The 10,932-nt window shown below is 53.0% G+C and overlaps 1 protein-coding gene across 1 annotated transcript; it reads left to right on the forward strand.

Moving 5' to 3' along the window:
* Positions 1-880: 880 nt before the first annotated feature.
* On the forward strand, positions 881-10,787 carry LOC309680873 (complement component receptor 1-like protein). Its single transcript, XM_082494627.1, has 14 exons — positions 881-1,021; positions 2,169-2,327; positions 2,827-3,018; positions 3,557-3,656; positions 4,189-4,274; positions 4,691-4,903; positions 5,504-5,686; positions 6,203-6,391; positions 6,860-7,057; positions 8,096-8,278; positions 8,657-8,845; positions 9,161-9,340; positions 9,486-9,655; positions 9,855-10,787. Exons 2-14 carry the CDS (start codon positions 2,240-2,242, stop codon positions 10,008-10,010), a joined length of 2,127 nt encoding a protein of 708 aa, XP_082350753.1. The 5' UTR covers positions 881-1,021; positions 2,169-2,239; the 3' UTR covers positions 10,011-10,787.
* The last annotated feature ends 145 nt before the right edge of the window (positions 10,788-10,932 follow it).

The following is a 10,932-nucleotide window of genomic DNA, read 5'->3' on the forward strand; positions in this document are numbered from 1 at the left end:
GCTGTACAGAGCAGGAACTAAACCTGTTCCATTGCGTTTTGGCACAGACTCAAGTGAGCTTCAGGAACGTAATATATCCCACTCAATGTAGGGACGTGGTAAATTTTTCTGGCAAAAAAAAAAAACTAAAAAAAAACAAACCCCTGGGATGTCGCAGAACAAAGCAACACCTGCGAGAAGCACAGCCCGAGGTAAAAAGGCCGTTGCCGGGTTCTCGATGGAGATTCAAGCCTGGATGAAGCCGCGTAGCCAAAGGGCAAAAGGAGCAAATGGTTACAACTTCTGCCAAAACTCTTGTTCCTGGAAAATGACCCACCAGGGACAGTCGGATTCGGGAACAGCTTTCACTGAGACGAAGGGCAGCTGGGTTCCCATCGTGGACCGGGGTGGTCGGCTCGAAGCGATGCTCCCTGGGACCTCGTGTGTGGCTGAGCTCCAGCTGGTCTTGCTTTAATGGGATTAGGTGGAGCTGGTTGAGGAAACCGTATTTTGGACGCTGGCCACAGGCTTTTGAGGTCAGAAGGGATGAGCTCGTGGCTGACGCGCCCCAGGGTGAAGCAGTCCTCTTGGGGAGGGCCCCCGTGGGCTGCCCGAGGTCCCTGGGCATGGCCTGGGCGCCGCGCTGGCCGGGCGTCGTTGCTGCGGGGTGGAACGGGCAGCGTCCCGCTCAGCGAGGATCAGTGCAGCGAAGACTTGGCAGCTCCACACAGAAAACAAACAGTTTCAACATCTGCTTGGGTTGCATTCAGTTTTCTAGTGTGTCGCTTTATGGGTTGACTAAACTACTTCCTTCTCGCTCAGAGGAGGGGTTAATGATTTATGGGTCGGCTGGCCGAACTCTGGTTTCTGCAGAATTCACACTCTTCTGCATGGAGCCATGTCTGAGCGCGTAGGCGTACCGTAACTCCTCCTTCAGCGCTGCGGTGCCTGGAGCGGGGGCAGTGGAGGAGGACAGCCATCGCTTTGTCGCGCAAGAGCCGAGCGCGCCGGCTCTCTCCGTCCCCTGCTGCCAGACCTCCAGGTAAGATGACTTCGAGCGGTACAGCTTTAGGCGATGTTGCTCTTGGGAACTGGAGTGAAGCTTTCTTGCGACTCTGGCAGGCACAAAAGATTAGTAAATTAAGTCAAATTAAACCAGGAGCTGTAACAAGGACTGAAGGAGAGGCAGAGGAGTGAAACAGCCACGAGAAGCCGTAGGTTCAGGGCAGAAAGCATCAAGAAAGACTCGTTTCTGAGAGGAAGGTAAGCGCTCGGCGCGTACGTAACGTTGGGCGGGTTTAGGCTCATAAACGATGATCCTGGGTAACAGAAGTCAGAGCGGACTCTTGCTGATCTCTAGGGGTGCCAGGTTAGTCCAAACTGCACTTAAATTCCGTTCTGTAAAGTAATTCGGCCTCCTGAATGACTTGTGTGCTTTATAGCTTTACTCCAGTTAATGTTATTTGCACGAAACTGGTGTATCTTTTTGGTTAGATACTGCTGGCTCGCTCTCTTCCTGCGTGTAATTTATTGTTAGGGGACTGTCCTGACTCCAGCAGGGTTTTGTCTGACTATGAATTTGCTTCCAAGAGTTTTATTACTAAAAATGTTTTACCCGTAAGATGAGTTTTAGGGGACTTCATCCAGAAGGCATGGATAAACTCGTGGCCCTGCAGGTATTAATTTGGCTGGGGAGAACACTATATTGGCAAGACAGTGTTTTTAAGCTGCACCTGACAAGCTATAAAGTATTTATGTTATGGCTTGAGTGGAGCTCTTAGTCTTTCTTTTTTTTTTTTTTCTTTTTTAAAAATTTGAATCAAAAGCTGCATTCTCAAAAATGCAAATAAACGAGAGGAGTGGAACAAAGCCTATGAGAAATGCTTAACGTCTACAATCGGTTGTCCTGTTTCCGGTGTATTGTCCGGTCTGCTGGAGTCAACCTTCCTCGCCCGAGCACGGCTCTGCCCCGGCAGCCCGGCTTCTCCGCACCAGCCCTCGGTGCCGCCGGCGGCAGAGGACCCAGCAGCGCCGGAGCCCCGCTCTCTTGCAGGGTGTTGCGATAGCTCCTGCACCTTCTGGTCCCCAGCCCACCACTGTAGGAACTGCTTAGGGATGGAGAAATGAGACCTGTCCCGATGAGCTATGGCTATCCTGAGCGTAAATATCCACCCCCGCTATTTTTACAGATATTTGGCCTAGGAAAAGAATGTGGTAACTTCTGGGGCATCTCCGGACAGGGCGGCTGGAGTAAAGGAAGATGCCAGCTTCGGAGCCGGCGGGGCAGAGGCGGCGTGCCGCTGTCCTTGGGCTATTCCTCGCCGCTGCTCTTGTCGTGGCCGTCCAGAGTAAGTGAATGAGTCCGTCGGGGTAAACTAAGATCCCTCAAAGGAAAGCATTCTCCTGGGGTTCGCGAGACTTGAGTCCTTCTCTTTTCCTTGTTGCCTTTGCATTTTGAGAACGTTGTACATCTTTGTGGTCAGAATCCGTCTTCCTTTGCCTCTTTTTCCTTTCTGCATAAACCGGCTGTAAAGTTATTCCGGCTGAAAAAGGTGCAATGATTTATACTAACTGGGGAGAGGAAACGGTTAATCGGGACTTTGTGACCAGCCTTGGAAGCGGCTGGGTGAGGTGTGAGGAGCACAGGACTCCCTGGGGTGATGCTCCTCCCTGTCCCTGCCAGCCTCCACCGTCCCTGGTCACAGACTGCGCTTCTCCTCTCTGTTTCTAGCTTTAAGGAGTTTTAAGGCCACCGAAGTGTCCTCGCCTGGACCTTCAGAGCAAATCAGGCCTGAACTCCCACTGCTTTTCCTCCTGGCGTCTTTCTGATGGAGTTTCTGTTGGTAGGTGTCTGCAATGCTCCGCCGCGTCTCCCATCTGCAGAACCGAAAGAGAAATACCATGGCATTTCCACATTTCCCTATAATTCAGTGGTGGAATACGTCTGTCGCCCAGGTTACGTGAGAAGTGCTAATACCCGAAACGTCCTTGTTTGCGGAAGGAATAGTAGGTGGCACGGATCAGAGGAGATGTGCACACGTGAGTATGTTTTTTGGGTTGACTTTTGATTTTGTTCTTTATTCGGTGATGTTGTCAGCTCACTGTGTTGGAGCAGTATCCAAAGTGACCTCACGGGAAGGTGGGAGACGAGTGAGCTGACACGAAGCACCAGTTGGGTTCCGCAAAGTACTGGCAACGATGGCAAAAGCTGAAATGTGCTTGGATGCTGGCTGTGTTCGATTGCTGACTCAAAGGATGTTCTTCTGCTCAGGCACGACATACAACTCTTGGCTCGAAAGAAGAGTATTCCAACCTTGCAGTAGGAGAATCCTTTAGCTCTGCAGAAACACTGTCGCGCTTGCCCGGCTCGCTGCAAAGCCCCACGTAGGCTGCAGGTCACGATGCAAGTCTTAACAGCAGCATGAATCACGGAGTAATTTAGAGTTGGAGGGGAAATCTGGATGTCTCTGGTCCATCCCCTTGCTTAGTACTGGAGGAGGCTTCTGCTTTCCTGCTGCGTTTTCCCGATTCTTAAAAAATCTGAGCTAAGAACTCACTCGTGCTGTTGTCCCCCCAGCAAAGCTGTGCATCTACCCCGGAGAGCCGGCCAACGGCAGACTCGTCCTAGCGGGAACGTTCAGTTTTGGTTCATCAGTGAACTTCACCTGCAACACTGGGTAAGCCGGGAGGACTCGGGACACGGGTCCTCTTCTTCCCGGGTGATTTTTCTGAAGTCTTTTCCTCTAGGTTAAAGCCCGTGCTGTCAGAAGCCTTACCAGTGTAGGTAATTGCAGGCTGTGATTGAAATATCTTTTAAGCTTTCCTTTGAGAGCTTTAAGACTGTCTGAGTTTTCTTAATCTCATACCTTGAGGGAGTTCCTCCTGGACTCAAGTTCACTCTCCTGACCCTTCCTAAACCATTTCCAATGTTTCAGTTTCTTCTTGAAGACATCAATACTGAACTCGGAGCTGTAGCGATAGCTGCAGCTGGCTGATAAAATAGATGTTTTGCCTTAGAAAACATGTCATTTATTTTATTTTAAAAATGCTTTTGTCAAAATCCAGTGTGTCATTGAAAAAATGACATCGATGGCAAATTTCTGATCAGCTGTCATTATGACAAGGAAGCCAAAACCACCCCGATGGTGATGTTATAGGTAATACATCAAAACTGAGCTCGAGTAATTCCTTCTCCCCTATTTCACACAGGTACAGACTGGTTGGAAATTCTCAAATTCAATGTGTGCTTAACGATGGGGTTGTTAGGTGGGACAGAGATATTCCCATCTGTGAGCGTAAGTAGAGTTTCTTAGTTGATCTACTGCCAAAATGTGGCTGGGGCTGGCTAAGGAAGCAGCCGTGCTGCCCTGCTGAGGATTTCAGCAGTTCGATGCACGGTGGGGTCTGGAAAGACGTTTTTTTTCTTTGTGTTTTTCCTCATGCGTCGTCCTGCAGAAATCTTTGTTCGCTGCCTGGCAGCAAGGCAGCTGTATGTGAGACTGGTGTATCCCGAACCCGCTCGGCGCCCGGGTGGGAGCTCTGCCGTCTGTGTGCTGGCGCGCAGCTCCCTTGAGACCTGCCCTTAATTGCTGACCCCTCTGGCACCTCGTGTTTCAGTTTCTTTCTTACCAGACCTTTGCTTCAAAACGAATTAAGTTCTTTCTCTCTTGTTCTTCCCTCCCTCTGCCATTTCTCCCCCCTCCCTCCCCAGCAATACCGTGTTTACCCCCTCCGGAAATAGCCAATGGAGAGCACAGCGGAGCTGACAAAGAGCTCTTTGAATACGGAGCGTCCGTCACTTACCGGTGCCACACTGTCAGAAGGGGAGAGAGACCTTTCTCGCTGGTGGGAGACGCCTCTATTTTCTGTACAACCACGGATAACATAAACGGTGTCTGGAACAAGCCAGCCCCGGAGTGCAAAGGTGAGCTGCTCCCAGGCACGGGGCGAGATGGGCTCTCGCAGGCTCCCCGGGGCCCTGCGGCACCGTCTCCGCTGCCCACGGCCCCGTCTGCTACAGCTCTCTTCCTCCTCGGAGCCGTCTCTCGCCTTCGTGTTGCTGGAATCGCCTCTCGCACGTCAGCCCCCCCGCAGTTGGGTCGCAGCAACGGGATTTAGAGCCTCCCCTCGCAGGGACCGTGGCTGCTCACGGTCACCGAGTCACCAGGGGACGTGGGAGTGGGATTTTACCGTTCGCAGAGCAGACGATGCAACTTGCCCGCCGGCCTGGGTTAAAGCGTAACGCCTGCAGAGAATTCGGGAGGCTGCTGTGATACCTGCTGCCTTTCCTATGTTCTTTTTATGCTTTGCCTTAATAAAAAGTGTGAAATAAAAAAAAAAAAAAAGATGCTGTAATGTGGAGTAAGGAGTACAAAAGCATCGTGTCAGCCTGCTACCTTGTCGTGTCGATTTTCAGCCTTTTTTGGTGAACGTGTCTTATGCTACGAGAACGTTTTTAATACCGTAAAGTCCCCTCTTGAGCACAAGTGCTGATTTCCTAAGTGGTGCCCTTTCCCTGCCGCAGTGGTGAACTGTGAGCACCCGAGCGTGGAGAACGGGAAGCTGCTGAGCGGGTACCGGGCTGAGTACACCTACAGGGACACCGTCGTGTTCGACTGCAACTTCCGCTACGCCATGAACGGCAGCGGCGCCTCCACCTGCAGAGAGAACGGCCTCTGGGACCCTCCGCTGCCCCTCTGCCAGCTCAGTAAGTGCGGTGCACCCGTTAGGTTGTGAAAGTGATGGCTCCAAGATTTAACTTTTTGGATTTTTTTTTTGTTTGCTTGTTTGTTTTTTTCCTGATCTCTCTGTAGCACGAAGGTGAATTTAGGAATTTATGACTTGGGGCCATAGAGGCTAAAGCCTTGTCCCGTTCAAGCTGGTGAGCACGTCTCAGTAGAGCTCAAAGGGACTAAATTTAACCTTGCTGTACTTAATATTTTTAAAGTTTGTTGGTAGAGCCTCAGGTAGTATAAACTCTATTAGAAATTACATCTCGTTATAACAGTGAAAATTACCATGCAGTCTGAAATTAGTCATGTGTTTTCATTCGTCTCCTTTGCATTCGCTCTTTAGCATTACTTAACTCAGACGATTAAGCGCCTCTTGGAAAGAACAATGTGAGCCCACGATTTTTCCCCGAATTCTCTCTTGCGTTACCTACCGTTACGGGCCTCGCTGATTTATCACTGGCAATGTCCCGAAATGGCTATTTTGTTCCCAGGTAGCTGCGACGACCCTCCAGATGTGCATAATGCTGTTAAAGCAAAACTTGCTGGCAATTTGTTTCCTGTGGAGACCGTCGTTACCTACGAGTGCAGGGAGGGCCACCAGTTCAGCCCGGGAGAAACCACGCGGCACGTTAAGTGTCTGCCGGATTTCACATGGACTGAAACTCCACCTCCTTGCGAAAGTAAGCCAATGTTCCTTGTGATTTGGCGAAATTATTACCGAATGAAGCAACTGCGCGTGGTCTGCTGTCGTGCAGGTCGCAGGGTGGGGGGCAGCGGGGGGATGCTCGGGGTGCCCAGCTTGGCGCTTCTGGTCTTTGCTCTGACTCCTGAGCTCCTTTGATTTGCTCCTCAGCCGCAGGGTTTCCTCTGCTTTATTTACCGGCTATGCTTTCCAGTCCCTTCAACCTGTGTGGAAAAAGTCATTGCGGCGTCGAGGGCCCCCTGCCCCGTCCAAGGGGAGGCTGCAGCCGCAGAGTCCCCTGCAAACGCCCCGTCCCCCGGAGGGCCCGGGGTGGCGGTGGGGCAGATTTCGTGTTGTGATGTGTCTTTGGCGAATACAGCAGTCCCCCTTCCGTTTGCGATGAGTCTGCTGTCATCCAGATGGCTTTGCTGTGGTTTCTCACTTGCTGATGTTTGGCAATTCTCAGGAATTCAGTGCTCAAATCCGGACGTCAGGAATGGAAAGCCCTTATATGTGTGGGAACATAAAGACCATTACATGTATGGAGACAGACTGGAAATTACCTGTAACGATGGTTATGCTTTCAGAGGGCATAGCAGTAACATCGTGCTTCAGTGTACAAGTGACGGCAGATGGGATCCGGCAGTACCGGAGTGCACTCCAGGTGGGCGAGAGCTGGCGAACCCTGTTGGCTTGGTGGCTGCTTATTCCTGACTGCAAAGGTTTGGGTGACTCTGTGCAGTGTAGTTGGCTGCCGACACTCACAGAAAAATCTCCAGGTGGCATTAGACGATGGTAGTAGACGCCAAGGAGAACTTTGCTGGGCTGCCGTGCATCCCCAGCTCCGTCCTCTGGTGTTAACTCGGAAGGAATAGGCAGCAAAAGATCCGGATTCGTTATATCGCCTGGGGGTTGCTGCGGAAAAAGTATGGGGTTTTGGCAGGGGGGCTGAGATAGCGCGTGGGGAGGTGGGATGGGAAGGTGGGGTGCTGGTAGCTTTTAGAGGCCCCCGAGAGGCTCCTGAGAAGCCTGGGAGATGCTTACCCAGCGGGAAGGGGATGTGGTTTGTGCTTCGGCCAACGGCTGGGCCGGTTTGCTGGCACGGGGCTCGGGAGCGGAGGACGCTCTCAATGCATTTCCCCTCTCAGAAGGAAATGCAACAGCATAAAAAAGTGACGCTGCTGAAGCTAACGACCCAGCAATGGGGCACCACAGCAGCGATGGCGAGCGGCTGGAAGCGGCCTCAGCGCCCAAAAGCTCAGGAAGACCTTGTTGGGAGGAAAGGGCCTGCTCCACCGCACAGTGCAGCCGGCGTTAGAGCGTGGACAATGCCTTGTCCTGGCCCGACCGCTGCCTGCGAGGCGCTCGGCACCCTCACGAGCGCAGCTCAGTGGGCGAGCGGGGGCTGCGGCCCCCGGGCCGACAACGGCGCGTGGTGCCCAGGGCCCCGAGAGGAGGCTCGCTCGGGCACAGACCCAGCTCTGCCGCACGTGCCCTTCCCAGCAGCCTCAGAAAAACCTGACTGGAGAAGCAGAAGCTCCTTTAGTGCTACAAAGGAGGTGTCGAGACCTGCATCTGGATGACAGACACCTTTTTCTTCCAGGGCTCAGACGTTCTTGATAACTCTCTTCCCCACAGAAAGCATCTTCACTGGGGTTCTTTCTGAAAATACGTGACAGCCTTTATTTTCCGTTGTTTCTAGAACCTCGTTGCCCAAAGCCAGACATGGCTTATGGAAGAGAGGTTTATAAAAGCAAAAATGACTACACGGTTGGGACCCGGCTGAAGCTGGTGTGCGATTCGGGCTATGTCCTCAGGGGCCAGGACTTGACAGTGTGTCAGGCTGACGCGAGCTGGGCTCCCCCGTTACCCTTTTGTGATAAAGGTATGTGTGTGTAACGCAGTGCTGAGAAGAAATCTCGTGCATCAGTATCGAGAAACAGCAGTCAGTAGGTGACCTGTCTTCAGCATCTGCTTCTGGGGACCGGGACGATGATCACTGGCTCATGGGCTGAAGGCGCTGAGGTGTCTTCTCGCTGGAGGTGTGACCCAGGCGGGAGCTGAGCGAGAAGTGGGAGCCTTGAGCTGGTGTAAGGGGCAAGAAGCCAGGCAGCAATTTCACATCAATCTGCCACGCTACAAACACGAAGTTAACTCTTGTACTGGTTTCCCAGAAACGATTTTGATTCTCACCTGAATACGAAAATCATGTGGTTTGTTTGTTGGTTTTTTTTTTTTTTTACCAATTCCCTTTATTCTACAGTCTGTGACCCCCCGCCAAAAATCCCCAACGGGCAGCACTCTGGCTTGGGAATGGAGCAGTTCCCCTACGGCGCAGAGGTGACGTACAGCTGTGCGGAGGGTCTGTCCCTCATTGGGGACACCTCCATCTACTGCACCTCCGACGATGGGGTGAACCTGGCGTGGAGCGGACCTGCCCCGGAGTGCAGGGGTGAGTCGTTTCCCCGTACGGGATCAGGCTGAAGCCAGGAGCTGGGGACGGTGCTGGGGGTAAGTCCCAGCCCCGTTACCCGCCCTGGTCCAGGAGCTCCAAACCCAGAGCCGCTTAACGAGCGGGCGGCTCCCCCAGCTCCTGTGCGACGGTCTCAGCGCCACGACCCGCTCAGTAACACCGGGGACCGGCAGGGTCTGCTACGCGGACGGCCGTCAGGCGGTCGGGAAGAGCGGCTCTGCTCCCCCTGACCCGCTTCCCCGTTGTCCCCGGGGAAGGGCAGCGGCCGAACCCCCCTCTGCTCTCTTCCCGCAGTGGTTCGCTGCCCCAAGCCCGCGGTCGAGAGGGCGAGGATGACTCCGCGGAGGTTCACGTTTCCCTACGGGGCGGACGTGCGGTTCTCCTGTGACGAAGGCTTCGTGCTGCGCGGCGCTGCCGAGAGCCGGTGCCTGGCCGACGGCGCCTGGCACCCTCCGCTGCCCACCTGCCAGCCGGGTGGGTACCAGCGCCGGGCGGGTGCGGGTTTGCACAGGCCAGGGGCGCTCTCCTTTGAATCATCAGCCACAAGTGGGATTTGCAGGGAGTTTTCTCCTCCATCTCCTCCCATTACATTACTTTTCGGCATGTATTTTCCTTTCAGTTCAGTGTCCCCAGCCCTCGAGACAGGAGGGCATGGTGATTGTCTCTCCTAAATTATGGTACGCGGTGAATGAAACTCTGTCGTTCTACTGCAATCACGATGTCCGTCAATTTGTAAATTCAGCAACTGCCTGCTCGGCTAATGGCACTTGGATACCGCCGCCCACCTGTGTAAGTCCTGCCGTTTGCCGTGGGTTTGTCTGTATCCTGCCCCATTTAGAGCCTGGAGCGGCAGTGGTGCGACTTCGTGAGTGTGGCTGCTCCGTTCCAGCAGGGCTGGCCGGAGCGGGGGCTGCGGCAGGAGGGGGCGCTCAGCGGAGGTCCCTGCAGCAGTCTCATGCCCTCTGTCTTTGCTTGGGTTCTTTTGCAGAAAAAGCGTGATACGTGTGAGAAGATTCTTCGAAACAGGGAAGATTTCCAGTGTGGAGTTCCTCTGACAGAACTGAAAACTCTGCTGGAAGTCCAGAAACTGTACCTGGAGATCCAGAAACTTCAAAAGGAGCTGAGAAGCACCGCGTACGGCTGACTGTGGTCACTGGCATCGTAAGAACCGTCCGCTTTGCGTGTTGAATGATCGTGCTCGCTGAGGATTTTTTATGACTTCTTAATTTGTGCTAATACTTTAGTAGCCAGAACAAAATTTGCCAATCGGTCAAGGAACAGATTTGGTCATATGGGGAGTCAGAAAGTGACGATTTCTGGCTCGAACTGTTAGAGCTCACTGGGTTAGGTTTGTACATCACTTTATACATTTTAAAGCTTTCCGTTTAGACATGTTTGCTCTGCTGACAAGTGCGCAGTTAGAAGGGAGCTGAGTGGAAGTAAGCTTTTGTCGGAGCCGAGCAGATGCCGGAAGGACAGACGTGGACATGGTAGGAACCACCGACCCGCACTCGCCCCACAACTCCTGCACCTCTTCAGCTGCAATCCCGTACAGCCCATTGCTGCTCTGGTCGTATCTGTTGCGTTCATTATTGTGAACAAGCACTTAACTGCCTAATTAGCCGTGACCTTCAGAGCAGGCGCCGTGAAGAAAACTTCAAAGCCTGTCTTCTAGCAAAGCAAGACCGCCAGGTTTTCTCCCCAAGCGGGACAGACATGTCTGAGGCCACGGCAGTGCCGTCACTGCATCTTTGTGTGTGCGCCGAGAGCAATTGTTGGAAATAAAAGTGTAAAGGAAGAAGCAGCTGAATCTTTTTTTCTGCAACGTGCAGTAAAGGGGAAGCACTGTTAGCACGCGCCTTCTCATCGGACCAATACTCCTTCACCACGAGATTATAATAAAGCTGCAATTGCAATGACAGCCGCGTCTGGCTTTTAATAGCTCTGTCCTATCTAGAGCAAAGGAAAGAGAAGGGGCTTCAATGATCGTCGCTTGATCAGGCGCGGGGGGCTGCGGTTCCCCGGGCGCAGTGCGGGGCTGTGGGGCGAAGCGAAGAGGCAAAGCG

This window comes from Vanellus vanellus (assembly GCF_965231255.1).
Source record: "Vanellus vanellus genome assembly, chromosome: 23".
Taxonomy (NCBI): Eukaryota; Metazoa; Chordata; class Aves; order Charadriiformes; family Charadriidae; genus Vanellus; species Vanellus vanellus.

Coding starts and splice junctions, on each gene's coding strand:
- LOC309680873 (XM_082494627.1), top strand. CDS start 2,240: ATGCCAGCTTCGGAGCCGGCGGGGCAGAGGCGGCGTGCCGCTGTCCTT. Junction 4,275..4,690: donor AGATATTCCCATCTGTGAGC/GTAAGTAGAGTT, acceptor CTCCCTCCCCAG/CAATACCGTGTTTACCCCCT. Junction 8,279..8,656: donor GTTACCCTTTTGTGATAAAG/GTATGTGTGTGT, acceptor TTTATTCTACAG/TCTGTGACCCCCCGCCAAAA.